At 36.8% G+C, this 16,518-nt stretch overlaps 1 protein-coding gene across 2 annotated transcripts; it reads right to left on the bottom strand.

Annotated features, from left to right (window-relative positions):
- Positions 1–1,593: 1,593 nt before the first annotated feature.
- Positions 1,594–15,113, bottom strand: LOC129452135 (Golgi pH regulator). Of its 2 annotated transcripts, none has more exons than XM_055215814.2 (14): positions 14,884–15,113; positions 14,294–14,353; positions 14,100–14,203; positions 13,812–13,918; positions 13,595–13,696; positions 11,676–11,796; positions 11,496–11,576; positions 11,101–11,210; positions 9,250–9,341; positions 8,413–8,505; positions 7,535–7,630; positions 3,109–3,198; positions 2,824–2,889; positions 1,594–2,359 (listed from the first exon to the last, which is right to left on the bottom strand). In XM_055215814.2, exons 1-14 carry the CDS (start codon positions 14,923–14,925, stop codon positions 2,153–2,155), a joined length of 1,371 nt encoding a protein of 456 aa, XP_055071789.1. In that variant the 5' UTR covers positions 14,926–15,113; the 3' UTR covers positions 1,594–2,152. The 2 variants fall into 2 exon arrangements, with proteins under 2 accessions (XP_055071789.1, XP_055071790.1); XM_055215815.2 differs by having other exon boundaries at positions 9,250–9,338; positions 14,884–15,112.
- Positions 15,114–16,518: the final 1,405 nt, after the last annotated feature.

Genomic DNA, 16,518 nt, shown 5'->3' on the forward strand with positions numbered 1-16,518 from the left:
TTTCATGTTCTGAGAGCACTTTTCAGTGCCCCCTAGTGGTCAAGAGATTTGAGGCTATATCTCCACATCGCTTTTATCATATTTACACCAAATTTTGTGGATGTCATCACAATCATGACCTGAGAGACACACTCCATTGTTTCGGCACAGCGCCACCTAGTGGTCTCAAGATCCAAAAAAAAGGCTATTTTTGCTGAAAACTTAGATCTTAAGGGGCTGGACACACCAAAACTTTTAAACGCGGCTGAAAACGCCTTGAGGACGACGAATGCCAGCTGTTTTCCAGCTGAGTGCCAGCTTTCTTCAGCTGAGCGCTTTGGTAGCTCTGATACTTCAGCTGCGAGCCGGTTGGTTGCTGTGGTGGTGTCCCGCCCCTCCTCCACTGTGATTGGACAGCCGTGTGAGAGCTGACATTGACGAGCGGAGCTTTTCTCCCAAAGTTGAATCTCTTTCAACTCTCGAAGCTCAGCGCCGAGCGGGGAAAAACCGCCGAGCGCCGGTTTTCAGCGCGGAAAAAACACGCTAGCTACTGGCTTATTTGAAAAACGCCGAGCTTCCATTGGAAACAATTGAAACATGCGCCGGCAGCAGGCATAAAAGCGTTGGTGTGCACGCCCCCTTAATCATGCCAGTCATCATGGATGATTTATTTTGTGCCCTTTTTGGCTTGACCCCGGTATTGCTGCATATAGCTATATTTACGATTATTATTGTCGATTAATAGATCTTACATTTAATTTTTTAAAATGTTTTATAACTTTCTGTGAAGTAGCTTCATGGTAAATTAGAAACATCCAAACTAAATAATATTACAATCTAAAAATATGGGATATTTTCAACACAGCATTGGATGAAACAATTAAAATAATCCAGAAAATTTTTATATTTGACCCAAACAACCCAGCATTTTGGGTTGAAACAACCCAGCATCTTGGGTTAAAACCCAGCGTAGGTTAAATTACAACCCAAGGGGGTTGGGCTCATCCCTTTTTGACCCAATGCTGGGTTAAAAATAATCCAGCATTTTTTAGAGTGTATGTAAATCACAAATAATTATAGGAATTATATGTTGTTAGTAAAAACTCCAAAATGAATGGTTAAATGACACATTAACTTATTTTTAAATCTCTGATTTGGCCACCTGTATTTGGTGCCCAAATATACTGCTGGAATGCACAGAAATGAGAACAAATGGACAGTTAAAATTAAGGCTTTTGGCGATTATGTAACTGTTTTATGATTAATTGTGCAGCCCTTACTGTAAACAACATGAACATAAGTGAATCATAAGTTATCTAGAGACAGTGGGATAATGTTGCTTGCTCGTGACTTGATCTGCACACGGTACGCCTCCAGTAGCTCGGTACAGCTGAGTGTTTTTGAGCTTTAACTCATTTTGATGACTTATAACAATGTAAAAACAGTTTAAAAATTTAAATAGTAAGTTGAAATGACAATGTGAACAAAAAACTGGCCCTTACTGTCCCTAATTCAAATGCACTGATGTTCTGTAAAACCCCAAATGAACCAAATAACCTTTTGTACCCTCAGTTGTGTCATAATTTCTGTAGATTTCTCACACTAAACACAGTATTAACATGTGAATCATTACGGTTCTTTAGCAAAAGTGCACAATGTATGGAAGGAAATTAACAATTAACCCACCAAAGAGAAAAACGAGTCCAACAGGTCAGCTGATAAAAATGCAGTTGTAGCAGACATAACAATGATTTAAATACTGTAAATGATAAAAGATAAGCTCATTGTGATGTCATAGCAGGGAAAGTGAGAATATTTTCTTTGTTTTTTTTTTTATATCATTGTAAAGTTGTACTGCTGGTCGACAGAATTGTACGTCAGCATACATAGGCCAATACAGACACTCTCATTCAGACAACACAGACCCGATTCAGGATGTTTTACTTATTCCATAAAAAAAATACCTTGACACCCACCATAAAAAAATTAGACCCACAGTATCGTCCCCTTCATTAACATAGACTGATCCAAAAAAAATTGACATCACTGATTTGAACAAAGACCCACATTAACAGTCTCTAGACCCCTCCTGATTCAGGATATACAGTCCTTTTAAAGGATTCAGACGAAAGAAAGAGACTTCATTCTGTTCTGTCCCCGTTGACTTGTGAGATCACAGGTTCATGTGTTTCTCAGGTGCCTGTTTATGAGCCAGGTATAGGAAGAGGATGCTGGACAGGGCACTGACCAGGAAGATCACATCGAACCATCGGTGGTAGAAGTTAAACTGGAGTTCCCCTAGTACCTCAGTCACTATGGTGCGGTACTCCAGAGGCATGCTCATACGCATGAGGAGCACAGACGAGACGAAATACATTCCCTGTAGAGACACGTGAGATGTCACCCTCGCTTTGTTTATCATTTACATTAAAAGTAAATCATCTTCCAAAAGTAAATATAATGCATGTGTGCATGCCAAGGGAATCAAACCCATGATTGTGCTACCAAATGAGCTAGATGAAAGCTTTAATCAGATTATAATAGTAAGAGACAGCGAATAATTGCACATTAAGTTATTTTGCTAACAGAACGCTGTGATCGAGCAATTGAGTAATTAAATAATAATCAATATTGGCCAAGCTTTTCATATCTGCACATTGTTGCTTTATGAATGTGTCTTACATTGTTGCCAATCAATGTTGTTTTTAAAAAGCTGAAGCCAAAAAATGATATCTGGGGTGCAGGTTGGCAAAAGAGCGATATCGGCACAATTATCGACTAAAGCCAATATTTTCAAGTATCGGCAAACAAAATGGCTTTGGGATTAATTTTTATGGGTCTTACCATGATCTGTGCCAAGACGAGTACAATGACATTGGAGGACTTGCTGCTGGAGATGGCATAGAAAAACTGTAAGCAAAACAAACAGATTAGCCCAAACCGCATCGTTTCATGTTTTAAATGCCATAAAAGCTTTTTGAATTCGGCAAAACCGTGCCGCAGATGTTCAAAGAGGATAATCCCTTCACATTACACCAACACGCCTACATGAACACGTGTAATAAGTGGCAGTTTTACCTGAAGTGATAAGACTGAACGAGAACGAAAAGCACTTTGGTGTCTCAATACCTTGGTAAGTGTGATTAAAAGGCCTCGTATGGACGTGACTATGATGATTCCCACCAGGATAAAGGAAATGTGCTGCGACCAGAACTTTACCTGTGGGAAAACAGAGGTTTTAAAGAATTAAGAGGGTTTGTCCATTAGGAGGGGACGAGTCACATTTGCTCTTATCAGGAGTGAGAGAGAAGTCGAACACAGATGTTACAAAAGGCTGAATCATTAGCTCCACACGGGAAAAGATTAAACCGTCATTATGAGCGCTATGCTGACTGAGATTTAAACAGGTCGGGAAACCATTAACTGCCAACGAAAGCGGTAAATGTCCGCTGACACAGCACCTGATTGTGTCAGGAGTATAAAGTCTATTAGGGAGGTACAATGTTATTGCATTTATAAGAGATCAGGGCAAATGCACTCATTTGAAAATAAATGTGTGTCAGAATTATTATTTTAAATTATTTTATGAAGTTATTGCTTAAAGCAACACTATGTAGTTTCCATGTTAAAATGACTTACAGCTCCCCCATGTGGTTGAAAAGCGTAACAGTGCCTGGTATCAGACACTCTTCTGCAGGCAGGGGGAGGGGCGGGGCTGTGTGCTCTACCCGCCAGTTTCAAAGTGTGCTTGTAGCAGCTAGGATGCTACTCAGGTTGCAGCAACAGTACAATTTGTCCAGTTAAAAGTTGTTCTATCACTGAAATAATTTTCGAGACATTATTTAAAGGTAAAAAAAACTACATAGTGTTGCTTTAAACCCGATTTGTGTACTGTTGTGTACAGGCCAATGGTGGAAAGCTAAAAGTCTTTAAAATGAAAGCTAAAAGTTTCATAAGAACCGATCACTCAGAAATAAAAAATATCAAAATAATTTAAAGGTGTAGTGCATAGATTTTAGCGCCATTGGGTGGTGAGATTGAGAATTGCAACCAACAGCTCAACCCACCGTTCACCCCTCCGCATGGCTCAGTCCGAACGCATAGAGAAGCTACAGTAGCCACTATAGGACAAACATGTCATTGTCTAAGACAACAGTAATGAAACACGCTCTGTAGAGCAGTTTGTCCTTTTAGGGCTTTTGCAGAAACATGGCTGTTCAAAATGGTGACATCCATGTAAGGGGACCCACGGTGTATGTCAGGGTTTCTGCAGGTTTCACCTAGCCTGGGTGCCAGCCGATCTTAGCCCCGCCCACAAGATTTTGTAAACGGGAAGATGGGTCTGGGGTTTCTGCGTTGAGGAGCTACTATGCTAGGACAAATGCTGGTCGAACCAATCAAATTGTCAGGGCAGGCTTTATACGATGATGGACAGATAATCAACAGTAACGTAATGAACCACGTCACCAAAGAGCGCGTGTGTTGAATCTGTTTACAATGAAATGGCTGCGGTGTAGAGTTCAGATGTGTGGATTCTGACATTGAGTCTGTTCTAAAAGATATCGACAGAGCATTGATTTTAAAAGAGGAACAGAGAAACGCGAGCAGGGCATTTGTTGATGTTTTTGCCGTCCTTCCTATCCGGCAAAAGTTGGTTGCAACTGAAATGGCTAACGTTATCACGGCGATGCAACTCAGCGTGCACGACGAGATGGATATAATTAGCGGTCGTTGCCAGCTTCTTTTCGGAAGCCCGGAATCGTGGTTGCTGAATAAGTGGAGGGACATGCTAGGCTCCAATATTTTCAAGCAAACGTAATGGGTATCGTCGTGGATGAAGTTCACCTAACGTACAAATGGTAAGAGATAGTCTTACTCTATGACTTAGTAAATACTTCATGTTGTGATATAAACGAAATGTTGTAAACATAATAGGTGTTGATGTACATTCGCTAACTCAGTATAATCACAATGTTAGTGTCATTGTAGCGAAATAACTAGCAGTTCGGTCAGGCTGCAAAGACGTAATTTCAACATAGTCACACACTCCGTTGCTCTGATTGGTCGTAGGTCTATCCAAGTGCAGAGGCATTTTTCGGTTGAGACACGCCTCATAATTATAGCTCAATGGAGCGGTATCAGACTCAAATTCTGACTAGAATTGAGTATGGCAACGTCAGGCTAGGTTTCACCTAGTCTAATTTAAGACTTTTTAAGACCTTTTTAAGGCCATAATGAATTAAATTTAAGACCTATATCACGACAATGAAGTCCAATTTTATAGTCCAGTGTGTACATGTATCCATGTTTTTTTTAGAACCTTTTATCTTTCATGACAAAAACAAGATGTGTTTTCTAGAGGTGTGACAAGACACTTCCTCCACAACATGAAACGAGATTGGGTTTTCGAGAATAATATCAGCCAAGATGTTTACACTTTGCTGATATTAAGGTGAAGTTTTTCACCTTAAACGTCATACAAGGTTTTAAGAAGTCCCCAATGACAAAATATATGAAGAAAAATAGCATTTTAATGAACTAAAATCACATTATTTTAAAATGTTTTAACCAATCCTTGGGTGTTTTACTAACAGTTATTTTGGTAAAGGATGATGATCAAGTAATATGATTTTTTTTGGTAATACAAGTAGAGCTAAATGGGAAAAAGCATTTATGACGACAATAATGAGACAATAATAATTGGTTCAAAATCAAATAATGTATCAAAAATAAACACATGGTTTTATGTAACAACAATGTTAAAATATTAGGTCTGGTTACCCAGATAGACTTTAGATGAATCCAAGACTAGGTCTTATTTATATGTTTTTAAATATATAACTTAAAATACACTACTGGTGTGCATCTTGAGACAAAACAATAGCAGGGAAATATTTTATGGCAAAAATAGAAATAGTTAAATTGATGAGACATTGGCGCGTCTAATGCACAGGATATGCAAGCAGTGGGATTTCATGCAAGACAGAGTAAAAGACCACACCATTAAATTCTTATATATATCATATAATACTTAGATATTTACATAGACCGATTAAACAACTTAGAATTAAACAAAGCTTTTAATTAGGGATGCACGATATATCGGCCGACATATCGTTATCGGCCGATAACTGCTTATTTTTAATATTATCGGTTATCGGTCTGATAGCAAAATTAGGCCGATAAATGAAAGCCGATAAATTATGGATTATTTTGGTTTGTTGAATCACTTCACTTGCTCATTGCTGGCCATGTGGAGTTTTGATTGGTGCTTTCTGTGACATAGCACGAAGATGACACATGTTGTGGGCTTAAGAAGAGTATGCTAGTCTAGCGCAAAGACAAGATATCTGCGGTCTGGGAGTTTTTCATTGTGAAATTAATATGAATATTTATCGGCCTATATATATATCGGTTATCGGCACCCAAATATAAAGAGTTATCGGTTATCGGTATCGGCCAAAATTTCCATATCGGTGCATCCCTACGTTTAATGTTTTAATTCAGAACTGTTAGAATTAATCAGCAAAGTATTACCTTTGTGCAAACGGGACAGGCTTCGTTTTATTTGAATACAATTTTTTGTGTGTATTTGGGTTAATGTGGTTTTACTTATATGTATAATCGATAATGAAACCAGGAGTAAAAGGGAAATAGAGTGTAGTAGACCTATTATCAGATCCACCCTCCGAAGCAAAGGGGGCGCTAATGCACCTATAAGCTGGATGTCAACCGCCGTTAAAAGAGAAGAACAAGACAGGCTTCGTTCATTGGCAGTGGATTCAAACGGTCTGATGGAGCAGATGCCGCGGTGCTTAAAACTCCTGATGCAGATGTTAAGCATGTCGTGGTGCTCTTTAGGGCTACTGCTGTAGGCACAACAGAAATGAGAGATGCTGGGTGTTTTCGACAGATTTCTGCAGCGGCTTTATGTTTCTTACATTACATGTGTGCCACTAAAACTTTGATGCCCACTGTTCCGAGTTTTAAAACTTTCTTGCAAATAAACAACGGACCCCGTACGCTAACTGGTCTTTACCACGGAGCAAAATCAGGATTAAGTAACCAAATTTCATTAAAACTCACACTTTCTCCATTTGCTTATACTCGGTCCACAAACTTTAGGGAACTCTCCGCAAACTTGTGCTTTAGTAGATTCCACCTATTCAGTTTTGCTTGACACATGACGAACATGTATAAAACAGTGACAATGTTATTGGCAGTGTTGGTTGGACAACATTTTAAGACCTTTGATATGAAGATTTAAGACATTTTAATGCTTATTAAGGCCTTATTTTCTTACTACGGCTCTTTCTCATGGTTCATTGTGTAAAGTCTTTGTAGACCACTGAAAATATAGTTATGCAAATTATATTGCACTTTCTATCAATAGACTCCCAAAATGTACACACTGCACCTTTAATAACCCTCATGTGACATCTGTGGATGCTTAGCTAGCTTGTTCAAGAGATGTTTAGTCTACTTTAGCTATGTACAGGCATTTGTAAATGTAAAGAATATATCTAAAAGGTTTAAAAGCAGTTCATGCACATACGTCAAATTGAATTCCCAGATAGTTGACTGTGATCTCAATTCCTCTCGTCACTGGATCAGTCTTTCCCACACGGTCAAACACAATGTTTATGGTGGCCTAAGTGGGAAACATTTAATTACATAACATTATATAATGTACCACTAGGGGTGTAACGATATATGAGATACACACTTTAATATCTGTCTGATATCAATGCTGAATGGCAAAGGCGGTATTATGCCCAACTCTTATAGGTACCAAAGCTATTTGATAATTAGAAAGTCCTTATCGATCTAAAATCACTTTTAGTTTGAGTCATTTATATAACATAAATTTTTAAAAGCAACACTCATCAAACATAATCATTATTAATATTCTTTATTATCATAAAAATACCTGTAAATGTTTGAAGAACAGTTTCATTGGATGCACGTGCGGTGACGCAATTAAGCATCTGGTCCGAACTTTACTTCTGGCTTTTCTTTGTTTAATGGTCTGACTAGTTGCTGAAACTGAACTCTTAAACAAACACCTCGTCGAAAATAAATGTTTTGGTTTCCTATGTAATCTACTTGTTGTTTATTTTGCTTGTTATATAAATAAACTACTTTGAAAGGACTTTGTTGTTATTTATTCTTAGCAAAGTTTACCGGAAGTTACGTGTTGACCACGAAAGCCGCTTGTTTATGTTGTTACTGGTGAAACCATCTATACATTTCCTGAAGCTACCTGTGTAATGTGTAATTTGCGGCACATACTGACTTTATGCACGACAGAGCCATCAAGACAGCGAGCATAGCAAACAGAATTGCATGATGTATCGTTACACCCCTAATTACCACACACTATTAAAATGTTTTATAAAACATGTAAGTATGAAAAAGCAAAATAATTCTTACCATGAATGTTTTCCATACACAGTAGATGGAGAAGAAGTAACCTAAAAAGTTGAAGTATTTTCCTTGAAACGTTTTTGAATATTCTATCCGTTCCTTGGGACACAGAGACACAAGATCATTTTTGTAAAATGTTTTTAATATTTATTTTTATTGATATGAATTTACACTGAACAAAATCATAAATGCTTATATATACATATAAAACATATACGAAAGTGTGTTTCAGTCCCTGGCAATATCCAGCAACTTCCCACAGCCATTGAAGAGGAGTGGACCAACATTCCACAGGCCACAATCAACAACCTGATCAACTCAATGCGAAAGAGATTAGACGTAAGGCAAAAAGTGGTCACACCAGATACTGACTTGTTTTTTGACCCCCGGACCCCCTAATACAGTAAAACAGCACATTTTAGAGTGCCATTTTATTGTGGCCAGCCTAAGGCACACCTGTGCAATAACCATGCTGTCTAATCAGCATCTTGACATGCCACACCTTGCTTTGGAGCACTGAGGATAGCAAGCTGCTGAAACGTTTGCTCAGGTTTCGCTGTTTTTAAGTCACATTTTCGCACTATGCACTTTAATAAAAAAAAATTCTAGAACTTTTGAGTCTTTCTGGATGCAGTGTGCGGTCAGCCATTTTTTTTTACCTCATTCTACATACCTTTTTGGTTCTACGCACCTGAAGAAATATATAGTTAATTGAGAGCGCAACAATTTTTTCCTATACCAAAAAATATTTATAGAAATTATAGAGGCTTTTTTTCCCTATTAAATATTTTAGAGCTATTTTTTACGCCTTGAAATGAGCATATACATGGAACATCAAAGTACCTTGGTAGCCTGTAGGTCCACTGTCTCCAGAAAGAGCTGTCTACTGAGTTCCTCAAGAGCATCTACTTCCTGCTGGATCAGACACAGGTCTACAGTGTCAAAGTTAAGGAAAATCACACACCAGATCCAGGTAAACATTTTAATCTACTTAGGGTTCATATGAAGTTGCAAAAAGAACATAATATTGTGTATTTGGTAATGCAATGAGTTTACGCGGATTAAGGTAAAAAAATACATTATTTTCCTCATACCGTACATTATTATTGCTCCTCTATTCTCCGCCTTTCTAAAAAGCATTGATTTTTACAAAGCTTATCTTTCTGAAAAGAACACCTCAAGCATGTGACGGAAATGTTACGCCCCTTCCCATATTTGGACTATCACTTAAAAGCACAGCGGCAACAACAACACAGTGAGAATAAATACTATATTTGTGTATACAGTTGGGTGATAGTGTGCAAATCACCTCACATAGTGACAGCTTTTAACACTCCAAAGACAAAGGAAAACATGAAATCGCATCATATGACCCCTTTAGCAAGCACATCCTCATAAACATGACTATTAGTTACTAAAGCAATAACCCCCGCGAAGCAGTGGGTTACCAGTGCATTTTATAACAGCTAAGGGGCATTGTTAGGCATGACGCGAAGCGAAGTGCCTAAACTCCCTTAGCTGTTATAAAACGCACAGTAACCCCACTGCTTCGCGGGGGTTATTGCGTTTATAAAACGGTTACTTCATATGCATAACGTTAGCGGGATTTTATAAAATAAAACACAAATAAGTTGTAATTATATTAGTACAAATATTATTCTTCCGCCAAACAAAGTAGTTCCTCAGAATCAAGTGTGAATGAAACAGAGCGCAGTTCCCAACCAACACAGACGCAGCAAAGACACAATGAAAATATGATTTAAGATTGTGGTGTTTATTTTATAAACCTACATTCATCTAATTCATACATTAACATTTATATTGTGCAACTGTTGAAGTGATGATCAAATATGCTTGGAAGCAGTTTTTTTTTTAAGTTGCCATCCAGTTTTAGTTTAATGCCCTATAGAAAAATTATCTTCTTTAAATAAACATAAAATATCAAATGAAAGAACAGACCATCCGTTTTCAAAAAAAAAAAAAAAAAATGTTTCATCCTTCCTTCATATGTTCTCTTATCACCTCTCAAATTTTTTAGCTAAAAGCTGAGATAATTCCATTTTTGTGAAGAGCTTATTTAAGAGATCAGATTCAAAGCCATCAAAACTTGCACGCTGTGTTTTCATTGTTGAGTGAATGCGTCAGTGTTTAAGTTGGGTAAGATCGCCATCTAGTGGATAATAGCGGACGTATGAACTTGAGTTAGAAACTCCTCAGACAACGTTAGAAACTTATTTTGTATCGACAAGATGACTCAACAATATTTATTGACATTTATCTGGATATCGCCATTAATTGTGCAATTGTAGAAAAATTAAAAATATGATAAAGACTGTGGTGTTTATTTTCATATATCAGTACGCAGCAACAGTGGCGCAGTGATACTTATGTAATACGGTCTGAACCGTGGGGTTACCGGGGTTCACGGCTTAGAACGTGTTTCAACTAATCAGAATGAAGAACCAGAACTGCCCGTTTTATAATCTGCATTTAACTACTGCTTTTTCAACCAAACTTGAAATGCTATGACAGTCTCACAGGAGCAATCTGGGGTTAAATGTCTTGCTCGGAGACTTTAGACACAAGGGTAATGAAATGTGATTCTTGTAATTGGGTTTAAAGGGTTTTGCATTACCGGTTCACGACCTGAATTATTAGTCAAGCACTTTGCATGAACCTGCTGGTTAAGGATACTTTCACTGCCTGATGGTGAGGAGGTCACACTCTTGATCATCCCCCAGAATCCCGTCTGTTTATTCTGCTCCTCTCCACGCTGGTATATCTGCCTTCTTGTCATTGCAATTCTACAAAGAGATATTTGAAATACTGTGGTGTAGCATCATGCCAAGCATTGACATTTGACAAGAGGAGCTGCAAGTGATATTTTATATGCCACATATAAAATGCTCATAATGCCAGAAATACACGAGTAAAACAGGCACCCAAAGAAATCTCACCAAAATAATACATTATAAAGGAGAGCCAATCAGAACACTTGTCCTGTCAGAGACATATGTCTGTCGTTCATTCTGCAGATTCTGGTTTCTGCCATAAGCTTTGCTAACATATTATATTTTTTCAGATCTTACCGTTTCTTTTTACTGACAATCATGTCCATGGTCTGGAGCAGCCTTCTCTCCAGGGCCAGGATATCACTGTCAGTCACATTTCTTAGGAAACAAAAAGATCCTGTATCTTACATATACTAAGAATATGCATCCAGCCACTTATAGGTGTGTGCGATACTTTATTTATCTGAGAGAAGTTACCTTAGGAAATAGGACATATAGGTATAAGGGCAGTTTACAGCACCAAATCCTGAGAGTAAAGCCATCAGTGTGACCCCAATGACCCCAACACGACTAATCAGCTGCTCTATAGAAAGAATGCCTGAGGAGACAAAAAAAAGATGCATCTATATGTTTTGGCAATGATAAATAAGTTGAAATAAATAATATTGGTGAAATAAAATAAATGTGCCTTGTTTTAAAAAGTTAAAATTCAATTCAGATTACTTTATGCACATATTGTGCATAATTCATCAGTGCACATTATTTCAATTCAAAAGAAAGTTTGCCTTTGCAATTAATCATCAAAATGTAAAAACCTCCAAAACAACATTTCGGTTCAGCTGACATCACAAATTGCTCTTTTCAACCCCTCCCCTCCAACCTTTGGTCAGGTTCTGGTATGTACATTTATAAATGCCTACTCTTTCTACTATTTTATTTTTTATTTCGAAATTTTAAACTCTACAGACCCGCCGACGGGTCCAAAACTGCATCATCAAAATTTTAAAAATGTATATGTTGTGAAGCACAAAGTTTTCTGTAAAATAAGACAATGTTTTTCAATTAACTCCAAAGTATGTGGGTAGATGACTCTTTTAAATTCAGGCATGCCCAATTCTGCAAAAAAATTAACTCTTTCCCTGCCAGCATTTTTTTTTAAGTTGCCAGCGCCAGCATTTCTTCAGATTTTAACAAATTTTAATGTCTTGCAGAAAATGTTCTTAATATATGAAGAGTTTGGTTACAAAACTAATTTGGGTAAAAAATTTTTACTAATTTGGGTAAAAATGTGTTTTCTATACCAAGAACGTGACAACCACTATTTTCTGTTACAAACGTTTTACATAGCATCTTTAGGTTATAATAACATAAAAAATTCAAATCCATAATTTGATTTTCAAAGATTTATTATAAAAACAGTTAATTTTTTTCCACAAAATGGAATAAATCCATAAATCCAAAATAAATCCAAGCTTTTTAGTAAAAAAATAAACATTAATGGCATTAATCAAAACACTTACTTTGTCATATTAAGAACACTGTCATTGCTGCTGTCATGCTTGGGACGTCGTCGCTGAACTTTTTTGACATTGTAAAATATTTTGGTCCTGCTCAATTTTCGTTGGCTTCGAGTAAAATAATGGAAAGTGTTTCATAAGATCCCCTGAGGTCAACGTGTTAGCATGACAGAAGCTTGATGCTGTCCTGTAAGAACAAGCCGGCATTTTTCCCGTCTCTCGAGTGCCTCTTGCATAAATTATTAGAATTTGATGGCTTACATTTCTTTCCCATCACAGAAAACCACCACAGCTTTATCAATGCCATTAAAGTATTATTTTGATTTTGTTTGTTTGTTGATTACAAAGTAGATGAGGAAAACTAGAAGTCTGTGTGTATTCAATGCGTCACGATTATTGTTTACAATGCGTGGAATGGTGCGTTGGGATTTGTTGAGCAGATTTATTGCATTCTGCAGTGGCGTCGTTTATTGCATTTTGGGAAAAAGGGAGAAAAGATGACAGAAAAACACGGCAGATATTGGATTTTGCGTAAGATTAAGAATTTACTTTTTAATACTGACCTGATACAATACTGATTTTGGTGGTAACAATTTTTTTTTAAATGCCGTTTATCGCGTTTTGGAACCAAACTCTCATATAAACATACAATATGTCAAATGAAAGAACAGCCCCTTTGCTTTAAAAAAAAAAAACTCTCTTTATCACCTATCAAATATAGGTAGGTTTCTTAAAAAAAATTCAAATTTTGAACAAAAAGCTGAGATAACTGAATTTTTGTAAAGGACTTTGTTGTCAGATTCAGAACGATAATAAAACATACACACTTAATTTGTGAATGGCTATTCATCTAAACACACAAGCAATGGTGTTTCTTACCATGTTTTGGACTAAGTATAGGGAAAGGATCTCCTAGTTTCCAGAAGAAATACATAAACGTGAACCAGACCACACATGAGAAAAGCAGTCTTTGTCGCTGCACTATAAGAGAGAAGAAAGCAAAAACATGGATTTAAAGCTCTATCATTCAGACATGTCATTTACAAATATTTATGCAAAAGCAACAGAACCACTGATACAGGACCCAGCTACTTACACAAGCGTATATTACTGACTACAAAGTAGCCAATGTAGAAAGGCACCACAAATATTAGAACTAGTAATATCACATACAAATTCAGCTTCCAGTGGAAATACCTGGACCTGTAAAGACAAACATTACGTGACTGAGACCATCTGATGTACTGTACAGTTCTCAATAAATGATGGTTTCATACGAAGGTTGGCAACTTTCTTATCACAAATTAGGCTGAAAATACGAAACGTCCCGGCTAATATGGGACTGTTGGCCACCCTATTTCATACAGTGGATGCGTATACTTACGTGCTGCTTAATACACCCAGGATCTCAAAGATAATGAGCTCAAACATGGTGCAAGAGAAGGCAAATGTGACTGAGAACACCACTTGCACAATATACTGTCGAACCTGAATAGAAATGGAGAGGGATCATCTATAAGAGAGATTTCAAATAGCCAAAGCTAATAAAAACCAAATCTACACCCATACACAAGATACCTCATAATCCTTAAACAACTGCCGCATGAAAAAGAGCCACCCAAACCCGAAAAACAGCACCTGTGTACAGAAAACATGTGACATTCATAAAAAAACTTAACACCACATTACCAATATTTTTTTAATCAGACAAAAAAAATAAAAAACTACAAAACGTGCACACTTGAAATTCACTTTTTATTATTAATTCATAAGCAACTTATTTATGACGGTGTCCTGAAACCAATTATACAAGACGTATACAAATCGAAATTATATGGTTCCAAAGTATTTTTAATAAATAATAATAATAATAATAATATAATGTTGTGTTTTGTATACATGTAAAAGCTAAACTGCTATTGAATTATGTATTATTAACTTACTACTATCTTTATGTATCATCTACGAGAGTGGCACCATGTCCATCGTTTTCTTTTAGAGTTACACACTGATACTTCATTTACTTATTGTTTGCGAAAATGTTAAGCATGTAAACGTGGTAAGCTACTCACTGCATAAATACATGTTAAGATTAACATACGCGTTGTTCATGTTATTATGCATATAATAATGACATAAAAGAGTTAAGTTAGCAAGGATGCACTTACCTGAGAAGTGACCATAATCACTGAATCTATGAAGAACGACATGTCGCGGTATGCAGTAATATTGCTGTTATTATAAGAAAATGACAAACGTTACCTCAGCTCATTGTGTTTAAAATGTTATATTAATACAGAGAAACAAATACTGAACAGATCATCATAAAAACTGCTCAACAGAACTGTCAGGATGATTGCGTCACGACACCGGGCGCACAGTAATGTCGTCATCAACCGTTTCCTTACTTTGCCACACGAGGGCGATATCGTCACAAAAAAGGCGTGAAACAGCACGGACAACTATAATCTATCTTTTACACAACATGCAAAGAAGAATGAAAATAAGAATATATATTATAAGCTTACTATAAAACTAAAAAGTCCCCAGTAAAATACACACAAACAAATGTGTGTGTAGGCCTACTTGTATTTAATGTGTATTTATGCTTTGACAATGCAGTCCTTTAACTAGGCCTGTAAATCTCCCAAATGAATGGATGTAGTGCCATCTGTGATTTAGGGCCAGGAGTGGGTGTTTCATTATAAACATACAAAATCTCACAGGACTGACATGATGTATGGAGCAAAGAATGTTGCAGATGTAAATCTTGTCTTGTGATAGCTGTCACCACACGTCAGTCCCTGTGGCATTTGACAACACCTGTGCTGTCATATTCAAAATGTACTGGTTAAACAGCATAATTATACAACAATAGAATTTGTACTTTGTATGTCTACTACTACTACACACACACACACACACACACACACACACACACACGCACACACACTCACACACACCCACACACACACACACACACACACACACACACACACACACACATACTAGTCAACATTTGAAGTGGATCAAAAAGTTGTGTCCATATGTTGTTTTTTCAGTGGAGTGTAAAAATGAAAGTGAAAATATGAAAGTGGCATATTTTGAGTTTGGGCGAGATATGGTCATTTGGGCAAGTTTTTATTGGCCATTGGGCTAGTTTTATTATGCAGACCCAACCCTGATCTTGACCTTTATTGACATCAAGGCACGCCATTGTCCATGCAATACTTGTTATAATACCCCCCTCTACTCACAATTTACATTTATGCATTTGGCAGATGTTTTTATCCAAAGTGACTTACAGTGCATTACAAGCTATACCTTTTTATCAGTATTTGTGTTCCCTGGGTTTACGAATAAAATAACCAAAAATAAATATTTTGATATTTTTTGTTTTAGCTAATTTTAATGCTTAATTTATGCTTATCTATGTAACACTAACGCCAGATTCAAAACCTAGGGAACATTGCTTCAGCAGCGCAAAAGTCATGATTCGATTTTTAGGGAACACACAGATATTTATCTACTCAGTAAAAAATGAATGAATTAATTAATTAATAAAAAAAAATTAGGGGACACACATGCTGATGTAAAGCTGTACAATAAGATGCATAGCTTGAATGCACTGTAAGTTGATAAATTTGATAAATGCAATGTCGTATGTTCTTATTTATTTATATATTTACATATACATATAAAAATATGCCCTCTCTTGATCATCATCTCATCATCTTTATTTTTACTGTGTATGTTATTACGGAGCCCCTAAGGGGACATGGAGCAAAAATTAAATAAAGTTG

Source organism: Misgurnus anguillicaudatus, chromosome 17 (assembly GCF_027580225.2).
Source record: "Misgurnus anguillicaudatus chromosome 17, ASM2758022v2, whole genome shotgun sequence".
NCBI lineage: Eukaryota > Metazoa > Chordata > Actinopteri > Cypriniformes > Cobitidae > Misgurnus > Misgurnus anguillicaudatus.

Bases quoted from the DNA above. Each gene is read 5' to 3' on its own strand.
- LOC129452135 (XM_055215814.2), bottom strand. From the start codon at position 14,925: ATGTCGTTCTTCATAGATTCAGTGATTATGGTCACTTCTCAG. The intron at 14,204-14,293 runs GTATCTTGTGTA...ATTTCTATTCAG, and splicing joins AGTTGTTTAAGGATTATGAG to GTTCGACAGTATATTGTGCA. The intron at 2,890-3,108 runs GTATTGAGACAC...TTTTGCTTACAG, and splicing joins TTTTAATCACACTTACCAAG to TTTTTCTATGCCATCTCCAG.